This window comes from Rosa chinensis, chromosome 1 (genome assembly GCF_002994745.2).
Source record: "Rosa chinensis cultivar Old Blush chromosome 1, RchiOBHm-V2, whole genome shotgun sequence".
NCBI lineage: Eukaryota > Viridiplantae > Streptophyta > Magnoliopsida > Rosales > Rosaceae > Rosa > Rosa chinensis.
This window is the reverse complement of record NC_037088.1, coordinates 30426548-30445247: the sequence shown is the minus strand read 5'-3', so window position 1 is coordinate 30445247 and position 18700 is coordinate 30426548. Positions and strand designations below refer to the sequence as shown.

Here is an 18700-nt window from a genome sequence, read left to right as displayed (position 1 = left end):
TTGTGGAAGAAGACATACATAAGACCGCATTTCACTACACAGGCTTCGCAGGTGTTTTCGAGTATGTGGTCATGCCTTTTGGTCTGCAGAATGCAGGGGCCACATATCAGAGAGCCATGAACCTGATCTTCCATGACATATTGGGGAAGATTTTGGAGGTTTATATTGATGACGTGGTCGTGAAATCTAAGAAGTGAGGGGACCATATCGTAAATCTCAGAAAGGTTTTCGAGCGCATGCAGCTGCACAAGCTCAAGATGAATCCCGCCAAATGAGTTTTCGGAGTTCAGGTAGGTGACTTTCTGGGGTTTATAATCCATCAGAGAGGAATTAAGGTTCCAGAAGATAAGGAAAACGCAGTCATCAACGCATCTCCCCCGCGAACGAAGAAGGAGCTACAACGACTATTGGGTAAGATCAATTTTCTGCGACGATTCATCTCTAATTCTGCAAGTAAAATCTAGCCCTTTTCCTCACTACTGAAGTTGCAGGGACAGAACGAGTTTGTATGGGAACTTCAACATCAAGAGGCTTTTGACAAGATCAAGGCCTATCTTCCATTGGCAGCCTCCTCGCTCAGGATGATGAAGTAGGCATCGAACATGCTATCTTTTACCTTAGTAGGACCCTCACAGACTGCGAAACAAGGTACACTCCCATGGAAAAGTTGTGCCTCACTCTATACTTCTCCGCTTGCAAGCTGCGGCATTACATGTCATCCTTTACTACTTGCATCATCGCTCAGACTGATCTGGTAAAATATATGCTGTCGCGACCTATCCTAAGGGGACGCATCGGCAAATGGGTGCTTGCTCTGTTGGAATTTTCGCTACAATACATCCTTCAGAAAGCAATGAAAGGACAAGCCATAGCGGACTTTCTGGGGCATCACCCCATGTTAGACGTTCTTGCGGTAAGAGACTTAGAAGTTGCTACTGAAACTGTAACTCGCCCGGATCGAGCATGCTTACCTGAGTACGCTATGTTATATCAAGCCACAGTTTCACTCCAACCCTGGGTGTTATATTTTGATGGCTCGAGAAAGGAGACACTGGCCGGAGCCGGGGTCGTCTTGGAAAATCCAGCTGGTGATCGTTTCTCTTATTCCTTCATGTTAGAGTTCCGGTGCACCAACAACCAGGCAGAATATGAAGCCCTTATTATTAGCCTAGAGGTGTTACTCGAACTGGGAGTCAGAGACATCCAGGTACGCGGTGATTCTTTACTCGTGATCAATCAGCTTCATGTGGAATACAGATGCTCCAACTACTTGCTTGCACCATATTTGGATCGCGCCCTTGAACTTCTGGCCCAATTTGAAGATGTGGATTTGGAGTATATTCCTCGCGAGCGCAACTTCGCGGCCAATGAACTTGCCCAATTGGCTACCGGCGTTACTTTGAAGTATGGGGTTCGCGAGCGAATTCTCAAGGTTGAGCGACACACGCTGCCTTCGTGGCTTGCACAACCTGACCCACCAGATGAGCCCACAGTGGCGGCTCTTGATCCTATTGATGTGGATTGGCGTGTCCCTTTAATCGCTTACCTCACGTAGCCAGATCCCACTGTAGATAGGAAAACCCATTTTCTGGCACTAAATTACTTCCTCAGAGGCGACGAGTTGCGTCGCCGTGATGAAGATGGCATCGATTTTAGGTGTGTCTATGGTCGCAAAGCGAAATGATTAATGCGAGAGGTGCATGAAGGTATGTGTGGAGCTCATTAGGTAGGTCCAAATATGCGCTGGCTCATCAGGAGACATGGGTACTATTGGCCTAGCATTGGAAGGATTGTATCATATTTGCGAAAGGCTACCAGGATTGCCAGGCTCATGGACCAGTCCAGCACATTCCAAATATTCCCACGCAACCCATCATTAAACCCTGGCTTGCACGAGGCTGGGCTTTGGACTTGATCGACATGATTCACCCACATTCTTCACTCCAGCACAAGTTCATCATCGTCGCTACTGATTTCTTCACTAAGTGGGTGGAAGCTGAACCTTTGAAGGAAGCCTCCGGTGCTACCATTCGCCAATTCATCTTTCGCAATATCATTTGCAGGTTTAGCATCCCAAAGGTTTTGGTGTCTGACAGGGGGGCATCATTCATGGGTGGTGATGTCGACAAGCTTGTCAATGATTATGGCATCCAGTTTATGCCCAATCAAATGGTCAAGCAGAGGCCAGCAAGAAGATTATCATTACTCTATTGAAAAAGTTGCTTGTAGAGAACCCTCGCCAGTGGCACGATACATTGTATGAGACACTGTGGGCTTACCGCACTTCTAAGCGGAACCCCACTGCCACCATCCCTTACGCATTAATGTTTGGCCACGATACGGTTCTCCCTTTGGAAGTGAATGTTCAGTCCCTGCACGTTCAAGACCAGCATCACCTAATCGGTGAAGACTATGTCCAGGCTATGTGGCAAGAGCATGAAGACCTTAGCGACAAGCGCTTGGAGGCTTTGGATAGCTTAGTGATGGAAAAGTAAAGCATCGCTAGTGCCTACGATAAGCGAACGCGCGACCGCAGTTACAGAGAGGGTGAACTGGTTTGGAAAGGGATTTTACCATTTGGCGAGAAGCTAACCGGCGTTGGGAAAGACCCTTTGTCATTCACATAATTTTGGAGCACGAGGTGTTTCACCTGAAAGATTTGGACGGCGAACTCCACCGCAACCCCATTAATGGCAGGTTCTTGAAGAAGTATTACCCCAGTGTTTGGGAATTCGAAGATCCACCGACTCCCCCTGTTACTGGGGAGCATGAGGGGCAACCATAGTCTTCCTTGGTTTGCATCCTCCCCTCCTTTTCGGCCTTTTCAGTGGCCTCATTCTCCTATCTTCGCTTCACCTACTAAGACTAGGGGGCAACACTCTACACATTCAGGGCTTGTTGTAGCGGTCTTATGTCTCCCTTTCTTCGTTGTAATTTTTTTTACAAGGATTGATTAATTTTACATTTTTCTTTTGACAATAAGTGTTAGAAGTATGTAACAAGGCCTATACCAGAGGCCATATTATGCAGAAGGATATTGAAATAGAGAAAAAGAAATATGCTTGAATTCATAAAGTGGCTTTGCGGCCAAAAGCAATACAAACATACATGCAAATTACAAAGCCAACAGTGGCTGAATATCGTAAGGGTGTCAGATCTTCTAAAAATTCCTGGATTTTTGAGTCTTTATCTCTGGAGGGGTCAGTGAAATGATCGCTCTTCCTCTTTCTCTCTTCACCCTCCTCTGATCTGAGTCGCCGCTGCTACCATTGGTACTGGAAGCGGAGGGAAGAAATAATCCATCGCAACCCTTCCAATGAGTTATCCTCCGGGATGGAGTTGGTCATCAGAGCAGAGCGCGGCCCAGTTGCCTCAACTCCCTCAAGGGGAAAAACATAAGCATGTCCTTCAAACCCTTGAGGTAGGGCACCGAAGAAGAGCGTAGGGCCCAAAGTGGCCTTCTACCCTTCTTCATTTTGCTCCACACGAGGGAACCTAGAGAGAGAGACTCCCTAGAATGTGTTACCCCGCGTTAGGAGTGCCGTTTGTTCTTCAGCCTAATTGGAACCGGTGGATCTCGTCCAGATTTTTGGGGCCAAAGACATGCGGTTGGACCTGAGATTAGACCATAAGGCCTACCCAGGAAATGAGATTAAGCCGTAAAGCCTATGATATAGGGGCTAAAGGCGAGATGAGGAGATGATTTTAGGAATAGGAGGAAGAGAAGTATGGAATGCAAGACAATTTCTGGAGGAATCATGTTTGCGTGTATTTGCACTCTTATGATACATGTATTTATAGGAGGCCAACTTTATGGCCTTAGCCCTTCGGTCTTGGCATTTGAAGTAGATTTAATGCCATCAATGAGGTCATCAAGGGAATTCAATGCTGTGATCTCGGAAATGAACAAAACCGAATACGCATGGATAACAGAGCAGTTTCCAAAGAGGTAACTGCCCCCTTTTCAAGATTGTCCTTTTGAAAACCACTTTAACCAGTTAAGGCAAAATAGTTATCGTTTTGCTATCTATGAAAAGAAAACAGACATTTGGACCAGCGAAGTGGGCTAAATAGATAATTGATAATAATAGTAATATTGTTCATACAAAAATAATCGGCCTAATACTAGAGGCCTAAATTTTCCGGCCTGCATAAGTTAGGCGGAGAAAGTGCTTGTCCAGGCGAAAACTCGCATCGGCAGCAGCTTGGGCGGCCTGTTGGGCTGCCACAGGGGCTTGGGCCACTTCCTGTGAAAGTGCTTCAAAAGCGACTAGGGGTTGTTCCAGTTGAGGTTCCTCAAGGGCAAGCCTGGCCATCACAGTAGTCAATTGGGCCTGAAGATCCTAAATCTGGGTCTGGAGATGGTCTCTTGCGAGCGTTAGCTCTCGGACGAGATTAGCCCTATCACCCAAGGAGTCGCGGGAATTATCCATCTGGTGGGTCAGGGCCTGATAATGTGCCTGGGTTTGCCTAGCGTGCGAGGTCGCGGCCGCCTTCAAATTCAGCCATTGGGGAAGATCCTGCAGCAACTGGTCAATCTCAATGAATTGAGCCTTAGTAATGGCTCCCTCGCGGAGAAGCACCCTCAGGTACTCCAAGACTCTCATGGGCGCGCCGGGTATCAGGATGTCAGGACCCAGGAAGCGACGGAGGCCTTCCCTAGCATCATCTACCACTCCAGGTGGGACTACTTCAAGCATGCGAGCCAACCTTTCTAGTCTCAAAGGAGGCATAGGTAGTAGGTTAGAATCCACAGAAACAGGAGCCTCAAGAGGTTCCGCAACAGGAGCTGCCTCCGACACCGGTTCATGAAGTATCTTTGCTTCCTTTTCAGGCACTTGGGGGGCAGCTTCCTGGTCAACCGGGTTTCCACCATCTGGTTTAGCAGGGTTCTCGATAGCAATTTCCTCGACAGCTACTGCCATTTCCTCATTAGGAGTGACATTCGGGCCGTAACAAGAGTTGTCAGAATGTAAGAAGGATGAGGAGGGAACCATAGTGGAAATATTTATAAGGAAAAGTATCTTTTCAACAGGTGACTCGTGAGAAGCTTTGGTTGCCATTTGTTCTTGGGCAACCTCGAGAAGATTGGCCCAGTCAGGTGTGATTTGCTCCAGGATAGGGTTCGTAGTTGGCTGCTAGTGAGAGTTTTCTATAAGGGAGCTCTTTCTTCAGCCTCAGGTGAGTTGTCATCCAAAATCTTCACCAGTACTTCAAGCAGCTGCGAAACATTCGCGGCGTTGACAAGAGGAGAAGGATTGGTTGAATCAGGCCGCGCTGGGGCTTGAGAAGGAGATGCTTCATCATCAGCAGTGGACGACCCTTCACCGATTGGCCTTAAGGGCCTGCGAAGGACCTGCAAGAAAGGGACGTTATAAACTCAGACATAATGATGGAATGAAAATTTCAGTACTCGCGTTAGTATAAGGTACCAGTCGAAATGCGAGTGGTTCATCTTCTTCCCAAGGGTCAGTCCAGGGATCAGCGAGACTGCGTTTGCTGTCCAAGGCAGCGGCAAGCTGTCAGGATCAAAAGAGAGTGAGGTTAGACTGTGGATAAAATGTCACAATCTCAGACTCTAGAAAGAAAGTCCTTATAGTTTGCGGGTCGTCATCATTAGAGGAAGAGTCTTCAACTTTAGGCTCTATGGCTATAGCTTTCTGTTTGGAAGCCTGACTAGTGGCTGGAGGAGCATTTGATGTGCGACTTCCGGAGGGCCGATTATTTCCCTGCTACATTAAAGAAGAGTGAGGGGAAAAAGATTGGAGTTAAAGCGAAAGAAGAAAATAAAAACATTCAAAGTGCAAGTTACCTCTTGTGGTGGCTCGCGGATAACAATGCCAGCTTGAGCAGGACGCGGGCTCACGTGGGTCACGGAGCTGGTTCTGGTACTGGAGATCGCGCCTCAGCTTCAGGGAAGCGAGCAAGTAGTTCGGTATCAGCATCATAGGGATACCGCAGATCTTGGAAGATAGGCGCGAAGAGTTCATCATCCCGTTGTCTCCAACAATTGACAGAGACTTCTTCCCACCATTGATCATAATCTTCGAAAGTCCCATCAACAGGAGCGAGGTCGTTGGCCCATTGAGGGAGATCAACCAATGCAATCATGCTTTGGGCTGGCGGAGGCCCAGTTGGGGAACCAATTCTGTGTCAGGAGGTGTTGTAGTTCCAAGCATCAAAGAGGGGGAATGACACTAACTGAATCAGCCTGAGTTGGCGAGCGAAGTGATTGGGTGCGTAAAGCTCATGACTGAGTTCTTCCGCGGCGAGCCTGATATCAGAGTAGGAGATCGCACGTGCGATCACCGTAACCAACTTCCCCGGGAAGGAACCCATGCTCAAGAGGTGGCGGGAATCTCTTATTAATCACTAAATCGAGGGGCGGCATTATGTGTAGAAGGTACAGATATGTAAAACATTCGGAGTAGGGCGGGGAGGTGTACCTTGCCTCGCGGCAGAGCCATCGGCCAAGAAGAGTGTCAGTTGGCGGTAGCGGTGGAATGTCGTCACGGCGGAAGAATGAGAAGTAAATTTGGATCCAGAAATCAAGAATCCAAAAGGGGCCTGAGATGTTAGTTTCAAAAGGATGCATGGTGGCCTGGTATAAAGTGCGGTAGAGGGCGCCCAAAACCGGTTGTCCGAGCCCTACGCGATAGCAGTTGTAGAGGGTAGTCGCGAGAGAAGTCCAAGGTCTAGTGGGCTTGTTGGCGGAGGTGCAGAAGATGAACTTGCACAACCAGTACTCCAGGAAGGCAATACCTCCGATCGCGTTATGTTCCCTACGGTAATGGATAGCCACCGTGGGTAGGAGCCGTTATGAGAGCTGCAGCCAGTTTGGGCCATTGTCAAAGTAAATGCGAGGAGTCAAATTGGCCATGCAGATAGGGCTCACCATCAATGGGTAACCCAGTAATCGTGAGAATGTCCAGCAAAGTGATGCCCATTTGGCCGAATCGAAAATCAAAAGTGTTGGTGGCGGTGTTCCAGAAACAAAGAAAGGCAGCCAGCACTGAGCGATTGCCACAACGTGGAAGGCTAAAGCAAAGATCAATAGTCTAAGTAATACCTGCTGCATCCCAGCGAGCCAGATCTCGCGCTCACGCTTCGCGATACCATGAGAGTTCTGCCACGGTGATGGTGGCAGGCCAATGCCCTACTTTGGCTCTGTGCTGATGCGCACTCCAGCTAGTGAAGTCTCCAGTCATTCTTCTGAGGACCAGAATGGGTCGTCCGATGGGCAGGCCGTAGAGGGCGAGCGCGTCGTCCGAGATGGAATCTCGCGGTGAAGGGCCCAGGCCGGCATGGTGGTTTGGAAGTCTGAGGAGCAGGGGTCTTTGGACGATGGTGTGGATGAAACAGTGGGCCCTTAGGCTGGTTCCCCAAGTATAAACAGCTTGCTCGTTAAGTTCCTCTTCCTGATCGATGATCATCTTCTTTGGGGGAGCCATTTCTGGGTTTCTGTAAGGAGATGTATGGAATAAGGAGTTTTCGGGGTTTAGGAGACCGGAAGGGTTTCTGATGGGACAGGTCTGAAGCGGCTGCGGGATTTAAATAAGAGATTTTGTGAGGGAAACGATATGACAAAAGACGTTTTACAAAGCGAATGGACGCGACCCTATTTTTTTGCCTTGTTTCAATCGTCAGGCGTGTCGTTTAAGTCCCCTTCAATCAGTTACTTCTCGCAGGCTTGATTTCGGGGCCTGGGGGCATGTTTGAGCCCAAAAGGTATTTTGGCAGGATCCCTTAAGGGATTTAGCACAACGGGCCGATACATGTGGCCCAAAAATAAGCCTACTTGGGTTTGAGTTACAGCTTCGCCCATTCCGTGATCCATAAGGAAAAAGAGCCCTTATTGGAATCAAGTAGCGGAGATTGAATAGGAAACTTCAATCAATAATCCTTCTATGGCAAGGAACAGTCGAAACCCTAGATATAAATACTAGGTTTCAAGGACGAATTAGAGACAACTCTTCAATCAACTAATCATACAGATTATCAAAGCCTCTCCGGAGCAAACCTACCTACAACCCTGTTGCAACCCAGCGAAGTAAGGGTAACGCCCTCGCAACCCAGTGAAAGCTAAAGTCACGCTTTAACAAAACCCATGCTTTCTCCAAACTTCCCAGTGATTTCTCTGCTCAACCTACAACGTTGAGTATCGATTCAGTGTCGCGAAGAGATCACAACCAAAGTCCTTATCCGTAAGGCAAGAAGTCCTTTTTCGAAAGGCATAGAGAAGAACCTGGTGAGTAGATTGGTGCTCTCCTCTTCCACGGCGTTTGATCTAGAAGTCAAGTCAAGGGATTCTCCGACGACTGCACCCCACGGTGCTGGCACGCCTGAGCACACGCTCAAAAGAGACAGTTTGCACCCATACTAGTTTTGGAGTCAAACAAGTACATAGATTCCTATTGGGACGTTTCAATTCTTTCATATACCGTGGGCATAGTCTATACTCTGTTTGTTCATTCGTGCAAATACGATTGCATAATTACATCTTTGTATTCTAATGATTTTGATATACCGTGGGCATAGTCTATAGTCCATACTTGGAGTAGTTTACTTGCATAATATACTCTAGACTCTAGAAATCATCTTAAATATGGCTTCTGGATAGAGATGAGTTTTGTATTGAAAGTGCTATTTTCTTGGGCAGGGAACTTATGTTGAAGGAATCAAAGAGGAAGATGTGCAGTCTCTTGCTCATGCTATTTGCTTGATAGCAACTGTAGAAGGTATATCTATATCTTTTAGTTTATCTATATATTATTTTGCCTGTTTGTTTTTCACTTTGGTCTTAAAAAAGAAGAAGTTTTCTGGAAGAGTGTGGACTGTGGGTGCTCTTTGTTGCTAGGAGAACTTGTGTTTAAAAAGAGAAGAAAATTAGACTTTTCTTGTGTGATGATGAGGGATCTTTTAAGCAAGTATGGTGTGTGAGAGAGAGACAACTTGAGAGTTTGGGTTTTTATCAAAGTTCTAAGGTCAATTTCTTTCAATCTAATTTCTTTTCCTTATTTCCTTTTTATCTAACTCACTGAAATGATGAGATCAGTAGTGGACAAGAATCTTGGTCCTTTGGTCAAGACAGTCATGACTCGGTGTATTCAATATACAAGGTCAGAGTGGAATCTTACTTCTTATTCCCCTCTTATGTGTTTTTAGGTATTTAATACGATTCTCGTGAGTTAGAAGACAAGATGGATATGCTTAAATGCTCTTTTTGGGATTAGTATATCGTTTTGTTGGTTACAAATTGAGGTACTTACACTACGCCAAAAAAGCTATCAAACAACATGCATCAGACGACAGAAGACTGATTTTCTGTCGTCTGATTTTTTCATACGAGATATAAATTAAATGTGTTGTCTGAATATATATAGAAACCATACTTGTTTTATTTTGAATATATAGCCAGATTCAGACGACACTTATATGTTGTCTGAAAAGATGAAAAAAAAACCCTAGCAAAAATTTTAGATTTCCCTCCAACAAGTTGAGTCTTTTCCTCTCAAGAACCCAAACTCTATAGCTGACTAATCAATGGGGTGATATTCAGACAACACAATTTCTTAACTGTGTTGTCTGAAGAAGGTGATTTGACTTTTTTTGTTTTAGGTCTCTTTTGGCATAACGTAAACCCTTCGTGAAAAACTCTCTCTCGTTCAGCAAAACCCCCTCTTCCTCTCCATCTCTCTCATTTCCTTCCCCAAAACCCCGCAACCTCCCTAACAGACCATCGCAATCACTCTCAATCAAAAACCAACATGCTCCAAACACGCCTCTTCCTCTTCTGGCTTAACCCCCGTTCAGATCCAATTCCCAGAAGGCTGCTTTTCCTAAAGACAATGGTTTTTTTAATTGGGCGTTTAGGGTTCTTCTGATTTTGGGTTTGTCTGGTTTCTTACATTTTTCTCATGATTTTTCTTACTGCAGATTGAAATTGATGAAATATCTGTCACAAAGGCGATGCTTCGAGGCGTGGCTAGAGAAGGTATGACCTAGTGTAGACTCATGGGCGAAGGGAAGGCAAAGTGGTGAGGACTCTGTGGGTGAGGACTACTTATACAAGCTGGGCAAAGAGGCCGATAACAAGAACATCACCGTAGGATCCCGGGACGGCGTCGTCGATGATCTTTTTGTCGGCAAATCCATCAATCGAGGCTCTGATATCGTCTTTGATTATCGATAAAAGATCACCAGGTCCTTCCAGTACCTGCAAGGTGATTATTATATTGCTCCTCTCTTAATGGTATGATGGACTTCGATAACCTTCTCGACTTTGAGAATGACAACCCACTCCTCAACCCTCTGCTAATAAAAGGTAGGTCTTCTCTCCGGCCTCTTCGATTTAGTATTTAGGTTTTCTTGCTTTCTTACTTTACTTTCTTGATTCATTTAATTTTTTTGTATGAATTTTGCTCTCTTAGAACTTAAAATTTCATTCTTTCTTTTTTGTTCTTGACCTTTTCAACTCTTGAGGTTGATTGAATGTGATTAATGTTCGAAATTGTCATCGCAGGCGAGTATGTCCGGCCTCAGCCTCGTAAAGACCTCCAATTCATATGGGACGCAAAACTCTCTTCCCAACCCCAACATGTAAGTTTACCTTTCACTGTTTCATTGTTCTGGGTTTTTCATTTTCTTGGGAAACAACTGGATTCTAAGGTTTTTAACTTCATTTCTTGTGAACCTACAAAATTTTTGCTCTGAGTTGGGTTATGCTAATTTTCCATAAAGGAGTTTCCATTGTGTATTATCTTTGGTGGTCTTGATGTTTGGCTTAGTGTATTGAGCAACTTGATTTTTATGCTCTATGCTCAAGTTAAATTATGCTCTATGCTCAGGTTAAATTCCAGAAAAAAAAAAAAAAAAAAAAAAAAAGGTTCCCAATATCTGTTGGTATTCAATCTATTATTTGTATTGCTGTTGTGGATTCTGTATTGGTGTAAGGTTAATAGCTGGGAGGAAAGTTTTGGCAATGGGGATGAAGGCTTTGTGTTGGTTTTCTCTTTGTAATGCTAGTTATCCTTTGTGCTACAGTTGAATTTTGTGCTGTTATAGCATAACAACTTTAAATTGTGTTTTCAGTCATGGAATGGATAGATTCTTTCTGTGTTAAACCAAAGAACATGTGTGTACTTGAAGCTAATTTGTGCATAAAAGTATTTGCTACAAGTTGAGTTTCAATGAATCCTCTTTTACTCGAAATAATGGGCATGACAATTCCTGGATGTTATGAATGCTTTGTGAATGATGTATTTCTTATGTCAATGCAGTTATTTCTGGTAATGACTAAATAATCTGTTTTGATTTTCTCGTGGGGCAAGTAAATGTTTAGGCACTTAGTCTTTGGCTTGATAGTTCTCTTTCTTGCTTCCTTCTATTGTCCAGCTTTTCGTTTGGAATAATACATTACTGCACAAATGCCTATTGCAGGTGCACATCTCTTTGGCAGGAGACAAGCACATGTGAGTGACATGGGTCACTGGTGATAGATCTGCTCCTTCAATTGTTGAATATGGAACATCATCGGGAAAATACAACTCCAAAGCTCAAGGAGAAAGCACTTTGTATAGTTATATGATCTATAAGTCTGGACTAATACACCACACTATTTGCAGCCTCGGTGGGATACCTTTGGTGAGCGGGTTCAGACACTCGCAAGTGCAAGGCCATGGATGGTAACCCAGGGAAACCATGAGAAGGAGAGCATACCATTCTTGAAGGAGGGGTTTGAATCTTATAATTCTAGGTGGAAAATGCCGTATAAAGAGAGTGGATCGAGCTCGAATCTTTATTACTCCTTTGAAGTTGCAAGTGCTCATATTATCATGCTTGGCTCGTATACTGATTATGATGAATATTCATATCAATACAAGTGGTTGAAGGTTAGTTGCTTCTTCTTTCTTGTCAGAAGGAATCCTATTTATCGGCTACATTAATTTATAGACATCAATAAAATACTTCGATTCATATTCTTGCTTAGCATTCATCAATGATATCTTCTATATTATAGATGTTTAGGTTATGCCACATACTCAACTCATATAAATCCTGACCGCCCTGCTCTGCTTTTGGAGTGTAGTACCATTGCCTAGATCTGTTGATTGTGCTGGATAACATGTCTGATTGTGCTAGATAACATGTGCATATGGTGTACCCTTTCACATATAACCTATGTTGATCTTACCTGTCTAAAAACTCAAAGAAGTTATAGACTTGGTAGTATGTATCCATATATACTAAAGCAAGTAAACCCATTCCAATAAAGATAAGGAGTAAGGTAGTGAAAAGCTTTACAGCCTGAACTGCGGAAATAATCAAACACATATAAAAAGGAAATATATGGACATTAATCCATTTTGGGAGTTGGTCCAAGTGTAGCCCTTTAGCACATCAGCTTCAACCTTATTTCCATAGTTATAAGTAAGAAGTTCTCAATGTTAATCAGAGAGCAAGCCTTGAGAAATTTGAGTGCACATTTGAATATAACAGTGAGGAATGAGCTTTAGCAGTAATATCTGAAGGGCATTCTGCTTCATCTTTCATCCCTTAATGTTACGATCTATCTATGATGTTTTCTTTTCATTTTTTACTCACACATCTTTGAGTTATTTTCTTCTTCATTTACCTCTCTTGATATCAATCCTTTCCTATCAATCAAGGGGTTGTTTAGGTACACATGTAACAAAATTTTTGTCATTCTTCTTAAACTGCAGGATGATCTGTCAAAGGTAGACCGACAAAAGACACCTTTGTTGCTTGTGCTATTTCATGTTCCCTGGTATAATAGTAACATAGCTCATCAAGGTGAAGGGGACATCATGATGGTAGCAATGGAGCCATTGCTTTATGATGATCTTCAAATGCGCCTATTTAGGTCAAATCCGGCAAGTTACCAGAAGATCTACCAACCAATCGTTCCTCGAAAGCGTCCTCTATAAAACCGAGCAAAAGTGTGAGAAAAAGGAAAAGGTTAGGGTTTTGATTTGATTGGGTTCGTTTAAGTTTCTGTTAATTTGATTGGGTTTTCATATTATGTGAACTTTCACATAATCTAATATCAAATTCTGGATAAGATAGGTTAGGTTTTTGTCTAATTTTTCATATCGAAAGAGCTACGAGCTCCCTTTGTAACTTTGTTTAGAAGATTTTGATTTTGATTTTGATTTTTTTTTTGGTTTCTGGCTTTACTTTTGCCAATACATGTTAGAGAGGCAAACAAATCTGGAACAACAAATAGTAATTATCCGGTATGAGGGTTTACATTTTGAAACTGAGTATATGAAATTTGGTACATAATAGGATTACATACCTAGAGACGCATGAGAAGAAGAATTTTAATATCAATTATACTGAAGTGGCTCTTACCTAAACTAGATAATATATAAGCAAGTAATTTTAGGGTCTTAGTCACTTTGTGGTTGTCAATGCCTATATATTCCAGTTACAGATTCCATGCAATGTTTGGTATATGAAGCTTGATAAGTGTATTTTACTAGGAGAAGGGATTTGAAGATGCAGAATGAGTCAACGTAATGGTGGTCAGAAGTTGGAGCTGCACAATTCAGTACGAGAGGTGGGTTGTTTCTTTTATCCAGAATTGCAATAATATTGGTGTGTACATATATTTTAGTCAACAATGTGAAAGTCTATAGGCTGTACTATGTGACATAAGGCTTGGAATCGAAATCTTCATTAGCATGAGATGTGATTGTTTTCTTTGGGATTTACTGCTGCCAATATATGTTAGTTCATAATGGTTTACATAGAGTTGATTTTGAAGTTGCTATTAAGTATGGGATTGTAGATCCAAGTACCACATCAATTATGGGATTTGTTTGTTACAGAAACCCAGAGGAGATCCCATGGGGTCAGTTTGGTGCCGATATTGTTAAGGAGTCTACTTGAGTATTCACTGACAAAGACACCTAATTTGATTCACACTACATGTTTTTTATGCTGTGACGTGTTAACTGTATATTCTCTACTACTACTTCTTGCTTATCACTAAGAGATTTATGAGATTGTTATTTATATTACTGGCTTGCAATTGAGCTTCATGAATTGGATGTTTGATTTGTTTCAGACTTTGTTCAAAACTCTTGCAATATCATTCTCGACGATGACACACTTCACCGGAATCACTCCTTTGTATGGTTCTAGCCTTGTATATGTAGGTCCTGCAAGCCTTGTGTGGGGTTGGGTGGTAGTATCATTTTTCACCTGGTTTGTTGGACTTGCCATGGTAGAGATCTGCTCTTCTTTCCCGGTTAATCCCTTGTCTTCTCACTTTTAATTCCTTTCATGTTTATATTTCAATATTTTGTTGTTGCATACCTTGCTAAATTTCTGTGTTTGTATTGTCTGCAGATTGCAAGAATTATATAGAACAATGGCTGTCTTCTCTTCAAAACTTTGATGCCTCAATTCGCTGATATCTCTGGAGGATTATCCGCTTGAAGAATCATAGTTGTTACATAATTGGCTAAATTAAAGCTTTTGCTATACTTAGTCACTCTAGATTAGTATAGTTGCTCCAGATAGTAGTTTTTTTTTGCCTTATGAGTTTATTGAGCTGATGCTCATTAGGTTTATGTATGAAACAATTGTGAATGTATGTGTTGACTATAATGACAGATTGAATAATAACAAAATGAAATCCAAATATGTTGTTGGACATATCTAAGAACAACAGAAACAAGAAAAATATGTTGTTACTTATGCACTCAAATAACAGAAAATTGTCATCTGAAATAAAAAGCAACGACAAAATGAAATCCAAATATGTTGTTGAACATATTTAAGAACAACATAAACAAGAAAAAATATGTTGTTACTTGTGCATTCAAGCAATAGAAAATTGTCATCTGAAATAAAAAGCAACGACAAAATGAAATCCAAATATGTTGTTGGACGTAACTAAGAACAACAGATACAAGAAAAAATATGATAGGACCTGCCCAGAATTTCACCCTGAAATCCGAGGTGGCCCTGTGGGGCCCACCTTAGGAATAGCTCTACCAAAAATTCGGCAGAGTCACCCCCAAAATGGACTACCCAAAACCTGTAAAACACACAAACACTTCAAGCAAACCAACCTTATACTCCTGGAGCCACCCTGCTCCCAATTACCATCAACTCCACTTTCACAAAACACAAAACGCAACTTGAATAACATAAATCCCACAGGTAATCAGAGCAATTCTAATAGAAAGATAAACATGGAAAACCTAATTCAAAGGCAAATGCGGAAGCCATGCTGTTGACTATGCCTCAACTCCACGTACGCCCGACCTCAACTAATTTTGCCTGCAAACTGGGCATTTGAAACCGAAGGGCCCAGGGGAAAGTAATTTAAAACACGTTAGAGTGAGTGGACAAAAATAAATAAGCAGGAAATTCAAATGAAAGTAAAGCTTTAATACTTTCCCACATTTATTCCTTTAAAAACTCGATGCATGCAACGTGGATAAAACATATTTCTCACAACACGAAAATTCGTGAAAACATTCCAGCCCCGCTGGTCAAAAGAAATCAAGCTAGCCTCGCTAGCTGAAGGTATCAATCAAATATGGGGAAGAAGTTCTCACCATACAAATAAGGGTGCCTCCCAGGCTCGGGTCGGAGTGTCCCACACTTTGGAGCATCCTATGCTCTGCTCTACTCACCATGAACACATAGTAAGCAGGGAGGAGTACTAATAGGCTAGCTAGCAATAAATATGATGACCCAGGTATGGTGGTTTAAAACCATACGAAAACTTGAAAATCAGTAAGGCTTCCCCATTACTCACGAGAGAAGACATATTCCAACGATGTGGCCCGCACACCAAAATAATTTCGAATTTATAAACCATCAGGCGAGAAATAATCGATAAATATAATTCCCTCGAAAATCCTATTTCGAAAGATATTCCAAAAATCTCAATATCGGCGAATAGAAATGTATTATAAATTTCCGGAAATCACCTCGGAAAATAATTTGTCGAAAATCATGCTTTCAAATAAAAGCCATATATCGGAGATACTAATCGAAGGCTCAAAATCCATTTCCGAATCATAATTGAAAATAATTCATAATTAATCTCCAAAAATAAATCATAAATCCAAATCCGAGCATAATAGATTTGTAACCGAAATTCATGTGGAAAAACAATGTCAAAATTAAAATCCAAGGCAAAATATTATGCTCAATAAATAAAATGATAGTCAATAAAGTACTAATTCAATAATTAAATGCATGCATCATTCTTTAAGAAATAAAAGTCCACTCACAGTATACAGCTAACGTGGTATCCTAAGGATGTCGAGCGATGAGTCAGTACCTCGTCCGGTACACAATTATTCGTATTTAAATAATTACCAGACGGAAAATAATTTTACGATATTCAATAATTAAATCTCAAAACCCATAACCTCAACTTCTCCAATCCGCTTCCACATCCAACCAAACTTCACCAACACTGCCCACTCGTCGATTTCAGACCATATAACAATTATGGAGGAAATCTGACAATCGGATTCACGATTAACATTAACCGAAATCCAAATCTTTAGAAATTTATAACCGATTCAAAACTCCACAAATCCTCACCAAACTTCATATATAAGCTCTATGATAATTATAAAATTTAACTAGCCAGAAATTGAGATTAAAAAGCTACCCTAGCCGCCGCTACCACTGCCCACAGTGGCGGCGCCGCTGCCACTGCCACCAACTCCAATGGCCACCAAAATTTGGCAGTAGCACCTTCTTAACACACCATTAATTCTTTTAACTGTGACCAAGTTAGAAAATGAGCGGAAGTACCTTATCAATTAAGGGGAAGGTTGAACCTGAATCGTGAATAGTAACCTCAAACTTCAAACCGTCGATTCTTCCTCCACGCTTCGAATCTCGGCAAAAGCTTCAGGGAGCATCATCCACGTCCCAATGCGCTTCCAATGGACTAAGGTTTATCGCTGGAGGTGGCCGGAATCGGAAGATATCAGCCGGTGAAGGGAGGCGATTTCCAGCTCGAGCTGTGCAGCTTCTCAGCCTTGCAGCGCCCTCCACGGTTTGTTTTTCACCCCGATGTCTTCTTAGAAGTTATAGACGACGTCAAGGTGAGAAAAATTGCTTTTGGAATCAAGTCGATTGGAGGCATGTGGAGGAAGATATGGCCGGACAAAGAAGACTACAGAAAACGTGATGGGGAGTGGAGAGGAGAAAGAGGGAGAGCTCGGTAAGTTTCTGGAAAAATATGGAAACTTACCACAGTACTTTCTCTATATATAGCAAGTTACTACAAACAGTAATTTTAGTATTTTGGCCATAACTTTTGCATACGAACTCCAATTTAAGCGTACCACATATGCGCAGACTTGGTTTAATGTCCTCTACAACTTTTGTGAAGAAAATTTTCTTAAATTTTGACCCAAACAAAAAGTCAACTTTTAGGGCCACTAAAAGTATTCAACAAAGTAAAAAGTGAAAATAATCGTCATTTACCGTTCAAATGACTAGTAAACTGGTAAATTGCGGTACGAAACGTTACAAAATATGTTGTTACTTGTGCACTAAAACAACAGATAAATGTTATTGTAGGCTACTAAAGACGATAGATAAATGTAATCTGAACTGAATGCTAATGACAGTTAACTGTTATTAGAATTTGAATAAAACAACACTAAACTGTTATTATAAGTCCATTCCGACAACAGATAGGATTTCATATCTTCTACTTTGGTGCATTCAAACCACAGAAATCTATCTTTGGAATAAGCATTAGATCACAAAAATTACAAGGAACTGTTATTTGTTTTCAGATCACATCACATTTATCTGTCGTCTGAATTCACTAATACATAGCTAACTCATGTCTTGATTTCATCAGACAACAGAAGAGCTAAAAACTTTCTGTCGTCTGATTTTTCAGACGATAGAGGAAATCTGTCGTCTGATACCCCCAAGAGACGGCACCATACTAGACAACAGAAATTTTTTTAATCAGATGACAGATCTCCTCTGTCGTCTGATTACTTTTCTAGCATAGTGTTACTTCATTTTATTCCTGGTTTCAAAGAATGAAGAGATTTTTATTGGCTACTTAATTTTGATCTCTAAATGATCTACCCAATTAGCATGTACTGACTTGGTCTCTTTCCTTTTATCTTGTTTCTGTAGATTGTGCCAGCAATAACTGAGCTTCTGGTTGCTCAGTTTATGTGGATGGATTATGATAACCCCTCAAAGACTATATATCTGTACATAAATTCATTTGGAACACAGGTTAGTGTTGGAATTATTAGTAACTCTAATTCAATCTACTTAATGAAGAGTGAGATACAGTTTGAAGGTTGCTTGTATCATATTCATTATTTGATAGTGCATAAATGAAAGTGATCCTATGAGAAAGTATATTGAATTTGAGTTTCTATATGTTCAAACATTAGGACCATAGATGCCATGTTTGGTTAAAATCATAATTCTAGTTATTGTGTTTTCTTTTTCTCTGGCTTAATCCACTACTTAACTTTTGTTTTTTCCTCTTCATTTATAATTATAATTAACTTTGATACTCAAGGTAGGCAAAGAACTATGAGACAAACAAGAGGCCATCTAATCCACATCAATCTAGTTGACCCTAAATTAATTATATTACTTGTCTTACGACAATGCCGAGAGAAAGAAACATAAGGTGGCTTTATAACTT

General features: G+C 41.7%; 2 protein-coding genes across 2 annotated transcripts; both read left to right on the top strand.

Annotated features, from left to right (window-relative positions):
- Window positions 1–658: 658 nt before the first annotated feature.
- Window positions 659–1555, top strand: LOC112164828. The gene has a single exon (XM_024301160.1). The coding sequence runs from the start codon at window positions 659–661 to the stop codon at window positions 1553–1555; it is 897 nt and encodes a 298-aa protein (XP_024156928.1).
- A 9871-nt stretch (window positions 1556–11426) lies between these two features.
- Window positions 11427–18448, top strand: LOC112164819 (purple acid phosphatase 18-like). The gene is made up of 5 exons (XM_024301149.2): window positions 11427–11439; window positions 11596–11891; window positions 12723–12893; window positions 18172–18276; window positions 18374–18448. Exons 1-5 carry the CDS (start codon window positions 11427–11429, stop codon window positions 18446–18448), a joined length of 660 nt encoding a protein of 219 aa, XP_024156917.2.
- Window positions 18449–18700: the final 252 nt, after the last annotated feature.